Here is a 14,743-nt window from a genome sequence, read left to right as displayed (position 1 = left end):
AAACTCCTGGCCTCATGATCTGCCCGCCTCAGCCTCTCAAAGTGCAGGGATTACAGGCGTGAGCCACCACACCTGGACTGAGAGTTCTTTAATTTTAGCTCTTACATTTAGATCTTTTATCCATTTTGTGTTAAATTTTGTATATGTTGTTGAGTAAGGGTCCAACGTCATCTTTTTGCGTGTGAATGTCCAATTTTCCCAAGCATCATTTGTTGAAAAGACTGTCCTTTCCCCATTGCACGATTGTGGCACCATTGTCAATAGCATTTTACCATATATGCAAGGCATTATTTCTGCGCTGTTTATTCTATTGGTCTGTATGTCTGACTTGCCAATACCACGCTATAACTTTGTAGCAAGTTTTCAAATCAGGATGGTGTGTGTCCTCCAACTTTGTTCTTTTTTCAAGCTTCCTTTGGCTATTCAGGGTCCTTTGAGATTCCATATGAATTTTAGGATGGATTTTTTTATTTCTTGGGAAAAAAAAAAAAAAAAGGTCATTTGGATTTTGATAGGGGCTTTTATTGAATGTATAAAATCAATAAAATCTATATTGACCGATAGAGATTTAATATCTATATCAATTTGGGGTAGTGTGGTCATCTTAACAATATTAAGTCTTCCAATCCATGAATGTGGATATCTTTGTGTTTTCTTTAATTTATTTCAGTAGTGTTTTGTGGTTTTTCAGTGTACAAGTCTTTTGCCTTCTTGGTTAATTAATTCCTAAGTATTTTTTATTCTTTGTGATGCTATTGTAATGGAATTGTTTTCTTAATTTTCTTTTCATTTGTTTATTCTTAGTATATAGAAATGGAACTGATTATTGTGTGTTGACTTTGTAAGCTGCTACTTTCGTGAATTCACTTATTCTGGCAGGATTTTTTGTTGTGGAATATTTAGTGTTTTCTTCATAAAATATCATAGCTTCTGAAAGCAGATAAGTTTTATTCTTCCCAATTTGGATATCTTTTTTTTTTTTTTTCTTAATTCCTTTGGCTAGAGCTTCTGGATGCTATGTTGACTACAAGTGGCGAAAGTAGGCATTCTTGTATTGTTCCTCACCTTAAAAAACTAACCATTGAATGCGATGTTTGCTGTTAGATTTTTATATGTGCCTTTTATTATATTGAGGTAGTTTCCCTCTATTCCTAGTGTTTCCTATCCCTTTTGTGGAGTGTTTTATCATGAAAGTGTATTGAATTTTGTATAATCCTTTTTTGGTATCAATTGAGATGATCATGTGATTCCCCCCCCCCCCCCGCATTCTGTTAATGTGGTATATTACATTGATTTTTCATAGGTTTAATTATGCATTTGATTTATCAGCTATAGGGATATTTAGACATATCGCTAGATATGTCTATTATATCCATAGATATAATAGCCATTTTTGCATTCGAGGAATAAATCCTTCTTAGTCAAAAGGATTGAAGTAGCCTTTTAATATGCTGTTGAGATTTTTTTGCTGATATTTTATTTAGTATTCTTCCATCAGTGTTCATAAGGGATGTTGGTCTGTAGTTTTCTTATAGTGTGGCTTGCTTAGAGCAAAGGTGGTTCCCTGTTACCTTCTAATTTTATACTTCTACACATTAAGAACTTTTATGTTTAAAACAGAAACTGGGAAATCAGGCTAATTTGGTATTAATGAAATACGGAGGTAATTTAGATATGGGGATAAATTATCGATAATATTATTCTATCATTGATTTTAGTTACAGTAAGTTTGGGTGCATATAATAGAAAACACTAAAATAATAGTAGTTTATGTAAGATAGAAGTGTATTTGTCCCCATCATTTAAAAATAGTCCAGCGGGACTTCCACCACACCATTACCATTGCTCAAAAAAGAAGTTACAAGAAAAAGCAGGAAATATTTTATTTTGAATAATAATTAAAACACCACATATCACAATTTGTGGGATTTAACTAAAGTAGTCTTCAGAGGGAAACTTTTTGTTTTAAAGAAGTAGATGAGAATATAGGAAAGATAAAATCAGTGATCTCTGCTTTTACATTCAGATGCTAGAAAAAGGAAAGTTACTAAACCTAAAGTAAGTACAAGAAAGGAAATAAATGAAAGCAGAACTCAGTGAAGTGGAAAAGAAACAATGGAGCGCCCAAAGCTAGAAGATAAATTTTTGGTAAACATGAATAATATTAACAACCCTTAGTAATTAAACCTGTAGAGAAAAAAAGAGGGACATTACTGTGTATTTTATAGACATTAAAAGGATAATAAAGGGTATATTTATGCCAATAAATTTAACATTTTAGATCAAATGGACAAATTCTATAAAAGGTATGTCACCAAAATGGACACAAGAACAGATAGTAAGTCTAAATATCTCTATAGCTGATAAATGCATAATTAAATAATTTTTAAGGGCAGGCCCAGTGGCTCACACCAGTAATCTCAGCATTTTGGAAGGCCAAGGTGGGCAGATCACTTGAGCTCAAGAATTCAAGACCAGCCTAGGCAACATGGTGAAACCCCATCTCTACAAAAAATACAAAATATTAGCCAGGTGTGGTGGTGCGTGCCTGTAGCCCCAGTTACTTTGTAGGGTGAGGTGGGAAGATTGCTTGAGCCCAGGAGGTTGTGGTGAACCGAGATCGCGCCACTGTACTTAAGCCTGGGTGACAGAGTGTGACCCTGTCTCAAAACAAAAAGGCCGGGCGTGGTGTCTCACGCCTGTAATTCCAGCACTTTGGGAGGCTGAGGCCCAAAAAAGAAAAGAGAAAAAGAAGAAAAAGATTTCTCATGAAGAAAATTCTGGCCTAGATGGTGTCACTGGTAAAGTTTATCAAACTTATAAGTTAATCAATCATATTCAAATTCATTCATAAAATACAAGTGATGGAAACATTTTCTTTTTTCTTTCTTTTTTTTTTTTTTGAGACGGAGTTTCATTCTTGTTGCCCAGACTGGAGTGCAATGGCCCGATATCGGCTCACCGCAACCTCTGCCTCCCTGATTCAAGCGATTCTCGTGCCTCAGCCTCCCGAGTAGCTGAGATTACAGGCGTATGCCACCATGCCCAGCTAATTTTGTATTTTTAGTAGAGACGAGGTTTCGGGCCATTGCATTCCACCCTGGGTGACAGAGTGAGACACCATATCAAAAAAACCAAACTAGGTTAAAGGAGAAAAATCATATGATAATTTCAGGAAAAGTTTTTGACAAAATACAATGCAAATTTATGATAAACCCTCAGCTACCTTGGAAATTTTTTTTGAGATGGAGTCTCACTCTGTTGCCCAGGCTGGAGTGCAGTGGCGCGATCTTGGCTCACTACAAGCTCCGCCTCCCGGGTTCACACCATTCTCCTGCCTTAGTCTCCCAAGTAGCTGGGACTACAGGCACCTGCAACCACGCCCAGCTAATTTTTTGTATTTTTAGTAGAGACGGGGTTTCACCGTGTTAGCCAGGCTGGTCTCGATCTCCTGACCTCGTGATCCACCTGCCTCGGCCTCCCAAAGTGCTGGGATTACAGGCGTGAGCCACTGCGCCCGGCCAGAAGCTGTTTTACCAGAAAAAAATTTAACAAAAGCTTACAACCAACATCACAATTAATGATGAAATACCTCACAAGATCAAGAATAAGACAAGGATATCTATTGACATCACTTCACTTAACATTGTGTTGGTATTCCTACCCAGTGCAGTGAGATGAGAAAAAGAAATACAGGCCAGGCATGGTGGCTCATGCCTGTAATCCCAGAACTTTGGGAGGCTGAGACGGGCAGATCACTTGAGGCCAGGAGTTCAAGACCAGCCTGGCAAACATGGCTAAACCCCATCTCTACTAAAAATACAAAAATTATTTGGTCATGTTGGTGGGCACCTGTAATCCCAGCTACTCAGGAGGCTGAGGCAGGAGAATCACTTGAACCTCTGGGTCAGAAGTTACAGTGAGCAGAGATTGCACCACTGCACTCCAGCCTGGGAGACGGAACGAGACTATATCTAAAAAAAAAAAAGAAAAGAAAAGAAATACAAGATGTATAAATTGGAAAGGAAGAAGTAAAACTGTCTCTTTTCCCCTCACACAAATAACATACGTATACAGAAAATCATAAAGAATCTAGAAAAAATTACTAGAACTAGTAAGTGAATTTAACAGAATATAAAGTCAATGTACAGAATCAGTTGTATTTCTACACTGATATACATTGAATTTTTCAGAGGAAGATAATCCAGTGGTATTAAGTCCAAGGCTAGCTGAGAAACCCCATGGTGTCATTAGTTATCTAAATTTCTTCTGTCTTTTCTGCCATCCTAGAGTGTGGTCTCATTCTTCAACATCACCTCATGTTCTGTGACAGCTTCTGAAACTTAAGCTATCAGAGTCATACTCCAGGCTGGAATTTGGAGTAAAACAAAACACACACACACACACACACACACACACACTTTTTTAGCTATTTTAGCTCTTTTAGAAGATCCTTCTTTTTTTTTTTTTTTGAAACGGAGTCTAGCTTTGTCACCCTTGCTAGAGTGCAGTGGTGCGATCTCAGCTTGCTGCAGCCTTGAACTCTCAGGTTCAAGTGATTCTCCTGCCTCAGCCTCCCAAGTAGATGGGATTAGAGGCACCTGCCACCACGCCCGGCTAATTTTTGTATTTTTAGTAGAGACAGAGTTTCACTATGTTGGTCAGGCTGGTTTCAAACTCCTGACCTCAGGTGATCCACCCACCTCAGCCTCCCAAAGTGCTGGGATTTACAGGTGTGAGCCACAGCACCTGGCCAAAAAGATCCTTCTTGAAAGTTTCATATGCCACTTTCACTTAGAGACTTAAGTCACACGGCCATATAGAGAAATGTAGACTTTATTATATGTAGTATTCTATTCAGTTAAATAACCAGGATCTCACTTAAGGATAAAGGAGGGAATCGATGTTGGGATAGACAGCATTCTCAGATAGAACCCCTTCTACTTAGCCCTCTTAGATTTGCCAGCATAGAAAAGAAAATTCCACAATAGTAGCTTTAACAAAATCAAAGTTTTTCTTTTGTTTTTTCTGTTACTTAAAGGTATTCCTGGGGAAATATCTCTCAAAAAGCCAAGAATGGTTGTGTTAGGAATATGCTATATTTTTGTATTTGGTTAGTAAGTGCTGAGAGAGGGTGGGATGTTTTGCTTTCCTTCAGCATTATCTTTTACAAGCAGCTATATATGTCCTGTTAACCCTTGTTCTTCCTCAGAGACAATGGACCTCAGATAGCCTATGTTCGGGACTTCAAAGCAAAGGTTCAGTATTTCCGATTCTGGTGTCAGGTTAGTGTTGGAACTGTATCTCTGTACTCCCTTTCCTTTGTTGTGTTGCTTGTATTACACAGTGATTGTGAAAATACTTAACTCACAGAAAACCAGGTAAAACGGGAAGCATTAGAATTTCTTTCGTCTATTTTTAGAGCAAATTAATAGATTTATCAATTAGATCATTTGTGACTTTGGTTGTTCAGAAAATTAAACCTCATGTAATCCCAGCACTTGGGGAGGCTGAGGTGGGCAGATCACTTGAGCTCAGGAGTTCAGGACCAGTCTGGGCAACATATTGAGGCCTTATCTCTGTAAATATATATATACATATATATATTTTTTTAAGAAGAAAATTAAACTTGAGACCATCTGAATAAGCGAACATTGTCACTTTTTCCCAGTACCCATTACTTTCAGATTGCAGAAATCTTCAAATACAAGTTAAAGCATTTTCTGATATAATTGTAACCAGCTACTCTATTTTTATTTGTTATTTTTTCTGAGACAGGGTCTCACTCTGTCACCCAGGCTGGAGTGCATTGGTGCCATCATGGCTTACTGCAGCCTTGATCTGCTGGGCTCAAGTGATCCTCTTGCCTCAGCCTTCTCACTAGCTGATACTACAGATGCACTCCACCACAGCTGGCTAATTCTTAGTAGAGACAGGGTGCCCTTATGTTGCCTAGGCTGGTTTTGAACTCCTGGACTCAAATTATCCTGCTGCCTCATCTTCCCCAAGTGCTAGGATTGTGGGCGTGAGCCAGCATGCCCGGACACCAGCCATTTTTATATCTATCATTTGATATAAATGACTTTGATAGATACATACATGTTCATACATACATGAACATATTCATACATAGATGTTATATTCAGTGTTTTTTTCAGATGTGATCAACTATTTCTGATGCATAGATATTTACTGGAATTAATGATTTTTTATGAGTTCTAAATGAATGCCCTAGTCAAAGTTATTATGATGAATATTTTTACAATTGAAACTTGTAATTAACTGGACCCATGGAAGCAAGAAGAATCTGGATTAACTATTGGAAAATAAGATTAAGTAAAGATTTATTTGATACATTATTAAGTAAGCAGTGTGCATATGAGATCAATCTTGTGGTTCTTCTCTTTTCATGTATTAAGCTATAATTAGCATGAATACTCACCAATGCATTGGTAAACGTTATTGAATATAAATTTACATTCATAGTCTACTTGTTTCTGTAAGCAAAGATAAAAGTAAATAAAACTTTCCCCTTTTGATTTTTTGATAGGCTGTTTTAATGATGAGAGTTGACTTAAGTCATTCTTCTATTTCAGCAACTGGCCATGCCACAGCACATAAAGATTACAGTGACAAGGAAAACATTGTTTGAGGATTCCTTTCAACAGGTACTGTTTCATTCTCTCAATAATTTTTGCCCTGGCTGCTAGCTTAGGACCAGCTTTTGGTGCTGTCAGTTTAATCTGAACAGTCTGGATCTTCTTGAGTTGAAGTCCTTGAATTTTTCAAGTGTGATCTCGTTGCCAGCCACCTTAGGGCTTAAGAGGTGTGTGTGTGTGTGCGCGCGCGCACGTGCGTGTTTCAGGTTTCTGTTTCTAAACTGGTATGATTTGAAATAAATGCATAGGTAAGATAATAGATTTTTGGTAGCCAAAGGTCTGGAAATATCCATATGAACATTATCAGATTGTAGAAAGGAGAGGGGAAGACTTTTGTTTTTACACTTCAGTATTACTTGGATTTTTGCAATAAGCGTGTGTTACTCTTAACAGGAAAAAAAGTAACTGGTCATTGGTGACAGTATCTAAAAAAAGATATATATGAGTTTTCAGAAGTAGTCAGCAGATTTTTTCACTTGTCTTCAGAACTTGAGTTAATTTACTCTCTGGGCACATGGCTCATGCCTGTAATCCCAGCACTTTGGGAGACTGAGGCGGGTGGATCATCTGAGGTCAGGAGTTTGAGACCAACCTGGCCAACATGGTGAAACCTTGTCTCTATTAAAAATATAAAAATTAACTGGGCCTGGTGGCCGGTGCCTGTAATCCTGTAAAGCTACTCAGGAGAGTTGGCTGAACCTGCGAGGCGGAGGTTGCAGTGACCTGAGATCATGCCATTGCATTCCAGGCTGGGCAATAAGAGCGAAACTCCATCTCAATAATGAAGAAAAAGAACTTGAATTAATCTACTATTTACCTTTATATTATAGATATCACTAATAACCTACTGCAACTAAATGTTAAAATGATTGTTATATAGAAGGTTAAAATAGTGAAAAATGTCTTAAAATGTCTTAAAATGAAAACATCTGGTTAGTCCTTGTTTTATATCCAGATGTGGAAGTGATTCTTTATTTTCAAGCACCAGTGATATTGTAGTAACTACAGCTTCAAGAAGTATGGAATTGAATGCAAAGGGAAAAGAGGTTGAGACAGTTGGTAGTAGCTGGCTACTTGCTTTCAGAATCAGTTTTGTTCATTTCCTAATGGAACTTCAATTATTGACATTAAAGGAAAAAGCCAATTGGCATCCTGCTATATAGGAGCAGAAAGCTTTTTAGTGGGAACTGGAGCTTTATTGAGGCCATTTAGAGAATTATGAATCATCCCCTTGATCTGATGTAAGTGTCAAAGGCCATTCCCCACCCTAGTCCTTGCCCATTTCTAATTTTATGTACATAACCACCCTTTTATCACTCTGTTGGACGAGTTTCTTGAAACAACTTGCTTACCAATCTTACCTGTACTGGAAAGATGCAAAACATTAAACTGTTCCTTTATCTTTTGACTTTGAAACCTGAAGTCTTTTGCAAAATAACAGACTAGATGGTTCTAAAACAGTTTTTAAAAATGTCACCCTAGATTTGACATCCATCAAATAACTGGGTAATAAAAATATGAGAGAACAATTTGATTGCTTAAAGGTAACAAAACTAATTGCAAAATTAGCATCAGATTTTCTTTGGATAGCTGTTGGATAAAATGGCTCTGGATAGTGTTTCATCTGTTAACATGGCACAACTGGTTATGGGGTAAAGTACAGGAGAAAACATTTTTTTTTTCCTTCATATTAGACATATTTTAAAAGGAATTATTTAAAGATAGTTTTAACTTTGTGACAGTTCTCATTTGCATTGCTGTATACCTAGCCTATACTATTTGTAGAATAGTGGGCATAAACATGTACGTATGTCTAAGCATTGCATTTTTTTATGTTACATCTGGGATTTTCTGGCTTGATTGGGATATGAATTCATAAATGTGATAGTTTTGTGGGGGAACTGAGAGAACTTGGCATAAACAGGTTACTTACTGATCCTCTCTGGAAATTTAAATGTGAGAATTCATTCTTACCACTCAATAAAGTAAAGGCATTATATCAACTTCTTCCTTTCCAGGTTCTTCTGTATTTTTTTCTAAGAGTAATTGATATATGCAGTGCTATGCACACGCAATTTTGGTCAAATAATTAGTTTTATGTGGCAGGAAACCAAATGATCTATTCACTGTAGCTCAGTAACGTACCATCCTTCAAATATGAAGATGATCCTATTAACCACCTATAGTGGGACACAAAATTTGAGTAGTTTTTCTAGGTATTTATAGGTTGCCACTGAGAATGAGTTTCTGACGTTAACTGGGTCTCTCTGCAGCTACTGTTTTTCATTTCTCGGTTAGCCAGTTAGCTGTTATGTGTACCTTTGGCTATGAATCAAAACCAAACCTAACAAAACCACAAAAACCCCACCTACCCTCTGACCATGCCCATCTATGTTCTAAGTAATTGATATAAGCAACATTGTAAGTCAATAGTAGCATCATTAAAAATAAAATCATGGCCGGGTGTGGTGGCTCAGGTCTGTAATCTCAGCACTTTGGGAGGCCGAGGCCAGTGGATGACCTGAGGTCAGGAGTTTGACACCAGCCTGGCCAACATGGGGAAACCCCGTCTCTACTGAAAATACAAAATTAGCCGGGCGTGGTGGCGCACACCTGTAGTTCCAGCTACTCAGGAGGCTAAGGCAGGAGAATTGCTTGAACCTGGGAGGCGGAAGAGGTGCAGTAAGCTGAAATTGCACCATTGCTCTCCAGCCTGGGCAATAAGAGTGAGACTCTGTCTAAAAATAAATAAATAAATAAAATCACATGTTTTATATAAAGTATATAAAAATATAGATGTGTATAATAATAAAATATTATTAAATATTACTATAACGTATTTTCTGTATGTGTGGTTTTGATTAGACCATGAACTCCTTTCTATGTCATGAGGGATTTGAATTACCTACAATGAAGGAGATGTCAAACATAGAAGTGGTAGACAGTGTTTCAATGACTTTTTTCACCAATTATTTTACTTTATTGTTTCTTAGATAATGAGCCTCAGTCCCCAAGATCTGCGAAGACGTTTGTGGGTGATTTTTCCAGGAGAAGAAGGTTTAGATTATGGAGGTGTAGCAAGGTAGTGATAATATGAATACTCAGAACTTAGTTCCTTTCCTCCAAAGGTACCATTGCACTTCACTTGCAAGTATTATTTTCTCAATCTTATATTTTAGGAAAATGAAGTATGTCAAATTATTATACCTTTATTATACTGTAGCTACAGAATTTCCAAAAACATTTAATTCAGCACTTTCTGTGTCATGTACAGCTGATTGATTTCACCCACATCACTCATTTAATCTTCAGGGTAACCTTGTGATAGAGAATTTTATAGGATAATGAAGAGGCTTAGAGACTCATCTAAGGCACATCATAAATTGTAGAGCCTGGATGCAAGCTTTGTACCATCTAACCAGTAACCAGTGTTCAGTCTACCACCTCTCATATCTGTTCCACAGAAAACACAAGGCCTTTTAATGATCAGGTCATTTTCCCGACCACAGATTACTGATACAGGTAATAGTTACTCAGTTTCCAACTGAGATTAGTATATTTGTCATGAAAATATAAAAAATTGTACAAAATAGGAGTTGAAAGTCTTAATTCTGCTTTCTTCATATTGGCGCTTGAAATCAAACCCTAGAAGATAGTCTCTAATGAGAATTGCTTTGCTTATTCCATAATAATATATCACCCCAGGTTAAAAATTTGCATAGAGGTGGCATTGTGCAAAGACAAGGACTTTGGGGTCAAGCCCGGGTTTGAATCTTTTTCTACTGCCAATGTTGGGAGTGTGAGGTTGAGCAAATATTTTCATCTGTAAAATAAGAATAGTAATATCTACATTTCTAGGATTATTGTGAAGAGTAGAAATATTGTTTATTAATAACGACCTAGTTCAGAGCCTGTGTCTTTGTGTGCACACTAACTGGTGGCTACATTTTAGTAGTTCTTATTTATATTATGTTTCTGAGTTTAAATAAAATTATTTCAAAATATATGATATAATCATAGATAAATAACAAATATGAGTAGAAATATGTAATTTTGTATAAATTAAAGGCAGTCGAAGAGGAGAGCAATCATTTATTCCTAATAAGAAAATCAACTAGCAACATTAAAGTGTGTCACGAGATACACTTATCAGAAGAGGCCATGAACTAACAGGAAAAGAGATCCAGATTACAGGCTTATGCCACATGTATTACCCCAGATCACCCATGTTACATAGTTTTAGTAACCATAATCTTATGTTAATATTGGTTCATATTTTCACAATATTTGACTTAGAGTCTCAGCATTTTTCTAATATGTGAGTGGCTGGAATTATGTGCTTTACTGCCTCTGTGAAATTTTCATATTGATTTAACGTGTAGGGAGTAGTGGCACTTGACGGGGATTATTATGGGACTTAGTAATAGATGGAATATTAGATTGATTTCAGCCACTCACATGGGTGAATGGTGAATTTTAAATTTGCCTATGAATAGTATTTCATTGATTCTAAGACCAGTATTTTCATGTTATAATATCTCTGAAATTAAGATATATCGCAGGTAAAATTGGGAAAATGTTGTCTTAGATTCTTTGAAATGTAATAATGTATATATTACCATCTACCAGAGATGGTGTATACTACCAACTCTGTGAAATAGATGTGAGTTTGAACAGAAGCAATAAACATCAACATGAGATTAGAAAACTATCACTAGCTGAGGGGTATAGATCCCTGAGAACTTTATAACACTGTTCTTTGATTTGTTGACATGGTAACCTGCAAGATTTTTCATAGTAAATTTTCTTTTGATTTCAGAGAATGGTTCTTTCTTTTGTCACATGAAGTGTTGAACCCAATGTATTGCCTGTTTGAATATGCAGGGAAGGATAACTACTGCTTGCAGATAAACCCCGCTTCTTACATCAATCCAGATCACCTGAAATATTTTCGTTTTATTGGCAGATTTATTGCCATGGTAAGTGCAGGTCAAGAATTATGTTTACTTTGCTTACTCAGCAATACTAAATTTTCTCTTAGGTGCCATAACAGATCATACGAGAGAAAGGGAAGTGATTTTGTTTTGTTTTTTATTTTTGAGACAGAGTCTTGCTGTGTCACCCAGGCTGGAGTGCAGTGACACAATCTTGGCTCACTGCAACCTCTGCCTCCTGGGCTCAATCAGTCCTCCTGCCTCAGCCTCCCAAGTAGCTGGGATTACAGGTGTGCACCACCATACCCAGCTAATTTTTGTGTTTTTAGTAGAGATGGGGTTTTGCCATGTTGACCAGGCTGGTCTTGAATTCCTGACCTCAGGTAATCCACCCACCTCAGCCTCCCAAAGTGCTGGGATTACAGGTGTAAGCCACCGTGCCCAGCCAGGGAAGTGTTTTTTTGAGACAAAGTTTCACTTTTGTTGCCCGGGCCGGAGTGCAGTGGCGTGATCTCGGCTCACCACAACCTCCACCTCTCAGGTTCAAGCAATTCTCCTGCCTCAGCATCCTGAGTAGCTGGGATTACAAGGATGTGCCACACGCCTGGCTAATTTTTGTGTTTTTAGTAGAGATGGGGTTTCTCCATGTTGGTCATTATGGTCTTGAACTTCTGACCTCAGGTGATCCACCCACCTCGGCCTCCCAAACTGCTGGGATTACAGGTGTGAGCCACCATGCCCGACCCAGGGAAGTGTTTTTAAATGAAGAATTCATTTAACATATTCAGATAAAATGATTATTGTACAATTATTTTAAGCAGTCTTGTTTCCTTTTTTCATAGGCTCTGTTCCATGGGAAAATCATAGACACAAGTTTTTCTCTACCATTCTATAAGCGTATCTTGAGCAAACCAGTTGGACTCAAGGATTTAGAATCTATTGATCCAGAATTTTACAATTCTCTCATCTGGGTTAAGTAAGTTTCTTTTTCCATGTAATTTATTAAAATATAGTTTATATGCATTCCGTGTAGTATTGATAACCTATGCAAACTGTAAGCACATAATTGGTTTATTGTATTTAAATGATCTATATATCAAACCTGCCTTTTTATTCAATATGATAAATTTTACAAAAATATACCGAAGATCTTTGGCAATAATATGATGGCCTTAGAATAGAATCTTATTTCTTCTTATTTTGATGTTATAACTTAATTATTTAAGAACATGGGCCTTTAGTTAAAGACTTATAAATTATGATTGAATTGGTGGATATAACAGAGAGTGCTAATTTCATTTGTGCAGAGAAAACAATATTGAGGAATGTGGTTTGGAAATGTACTTCTCCGTTGACAAAGAAATTCTAGGTGAAATTAAGAGTCATGATCTGAAACCTAATGGTGGCAATATTCTTGTAACAGAAGAAAATAAAGAGGAATACATCAGGTGAGAGTGCTCCTTTTCACATTTCACTTTTTGTTTGACTACAGCGTATTGATAATTGCTTACTAATACTAATGGAGAGTTATCTCCAAAAATAATATTTGTCTTTGTACTAATCAATATCCTATGTAGGCAGTCATTTTTCATTTCTAAAAAGTTTTTTTTTCAAAAAGTGTTTTTGAAAGAGTTTAAGGATAAAAGTCATGCAGGATTACTCTTTTAAATATCAATTCTGTAACTATGCTGTATAACATGTCATTAAAAAGAATCTCAAATATGTATGCAGATATTTTCACAGGGAATATTGTAAGGTGTATTAATCCACTTTCCCGCTGCTGATAAAGACATACCCAAGACTAGCCAATTTACAAAAGAAAGAGGTTTAATGGACTTACAGTTTCACGAGGCTGGGGAGGCCTCACACTCACGGTGGAAGGCAAGGAGGGGCAAGTCACATCTTACATGGATGGCAGCAGGCAAAGAGAGAGCTTGTACAGGGAAACTCTGTTTTTAAAACCTCATCATTGGCCGGGCGCGGTGGCTCAAGCCTGTAATCCCAGCACTTTGGGAGGCCGAGATGGGTGGATCACGAGGTCAGGAGATCGAGACCAGCCTGGCTAATACGGTGAAATCCCGTCTCTACTAAAAAAATACCACAAAAAACTAGCCGGACGAGGTGGCAGGCGCCTGTAGTCCCAGCTACTCAGGAGGCTGAGGCAGGAGAATGGCGTAGACCCGGGAGGTGGAGCTTGCAGTGAGCTGAGATCCGGCCACTGCACTCCAGCCTGGGCGACAGAGCAAGACTCCGTCTCAAAAAAAAAAAAACAAAAAAAACCTCATCATTGGCTGGGCACGGTGGCTCACGCCTGTAATCCCAGCACTTTGGAAGACCAAGGCAGGCAGATCACGAAGTCAGGAGATTGACACCATCCTGGCCAATATGGTGAAACCCCGTCTCTACTAAAAATACAAAAATTAGCTGGGTGTGGTGGCATGTGCCAGTAATCCCAGCTACTAGGGAGGCAGAGGCAGGAGAATGGCTTGAACCCAGGAGGCGGAGTTTGCAGTGAGCCAAGATAGCACCACTGCACTCCAGCCTGGTGACAGAGCGAGACTCCGTCTAAAAAAAAAAAAAGACCATATCATATCTTGTGAGACATATTCACTGTCATGCAAACAGCATGGGAAAGACCCACCCCCATGATTCAGTTATCTCCCACTGATTCTCTCTCACAACACGTGGGAATTATGGGAGCTACGAGATGAGATTTGGGTGAGGACACAGAGCCAAACCATATCATTCTGCCCCTGGCGCCTCCCAAATCTCATGTGTTCACATTTCAAAACTAATCATGCCTTCTCAACAGTCCCCCAAAGTCTTAACTCATTTCAGCATTAACTCAAAAGTCCACAGTCCAAAGTCTCATCTGGCACAAGGAAGTCCCTTCCACCTATGAGCCTGTAAAATTAAAAGCAACTTTGTTACTTCTTACATATACTGGGGGATAACAGGCATTGGGTAAATACAGCCATTCCAAATGGGAGAAATTGGCCAAAACAAAGGAGCTGCATGTAATATCCTATGTACAGGCCTCATGCAGATTTGAAATCCAGCAGGGCAGTCAAATCTTCAAGCTCCAAAATGATCTCTTTTGACTCCATGTCTTACATGCACGTCACCCTGATGTAAGAGGTAGCCTCCCAT

General features: G+C 37.9%; 3 protein-coding genes across 18 annotated transcripts in view; 2 read left to right on the top strand and 1 right to left on the bottom strand.

The window, feature by feature from the left end:
* The window catches only part of EIF2S2 (eukaryotic translation initiation factor 2 subunit beta), a 511,882-nt gene that overhangs the window by 409,287 nt on the left and 87,852 nt on the right, over positions 1–14,743 (bottom strand). Inside the window, exon 1 of one of the 7 annotated variants that reach the window (XM_050807225.1) lies at positions 1,256–1,265. The exons of the other annotated variants lie outside the window; for them this stretch is intronic. The gene's annotated coding sequence lies outside the window, so the exon portion shown is untranslated. Of the gene's footprint in view, positions 1–1,255; positions 1,266–14,743 lie in introns of those variants that run through there. 7 annotated transcript variants of the gene reach the window in all.
* MAP1LC3A (microtubule associated protein 1 light chain 3 alpha) overlaps positions 1–14,743 on the top strand; it is a 306,452-nt gene that overhangs the window by 218,179 nt on the left and 73,530 nt on the right. The gene's annotated exons all lie outside the window — the stretch shown is intronic.
* Positions 1–14,743, top strand: part of ITCH (itchy E3 ubiquitin protein ligase) — a 136,904-nt gene that overhangs the window by 101,880 nt on the left and 20,281 nt on the right. For all 7 annotated transcript variants that reach the window (XM_050807044.1, XM_050807046.1, XM_050807045.1 and 4 more), the window contains 6 exons: positions 5,213–5,285; positions 6,597–6,668; positions 9,653–9,741; positions 11,479–11,638; positions 12,436–12,569; positions 12,901–13,041. In XM_050807044.1, coding sequence (XP_050663001.1) covers positions 5,213–5,285; positions 6,597–6,668; positions 9,653–9,741; positions 11,479–11,638; positions 12,436–12,569; positions 12,901–13,041 — 669 coding nt within the window. The remainder of the gene's footprint in view (positions 1–5,212; positions 5,286–6,596; positions 6,669–9,652; positions 9,742–11,478; positions 11,639–12,435; positions 12,570–12,900; positions 13,042–14,743) is intronic.

This window comes from Macaca thibetana, chromosome 10 (genome assembly GCF_024542745.1).
Source record: "Macaca thibetana thibetana isolate TM-01 chromosome 10, ASM2454274v1, whole genome shotgun sequence".
Lineage (NCBI taxonomy): Eukaryota > Metazoa > Chordata > Mammalia > Primates > Cercopithecidae > Macaca > Macaca thibetana.
This window is presented reverse-complemented; position numbering and strand designations above follow the sequence as displayed.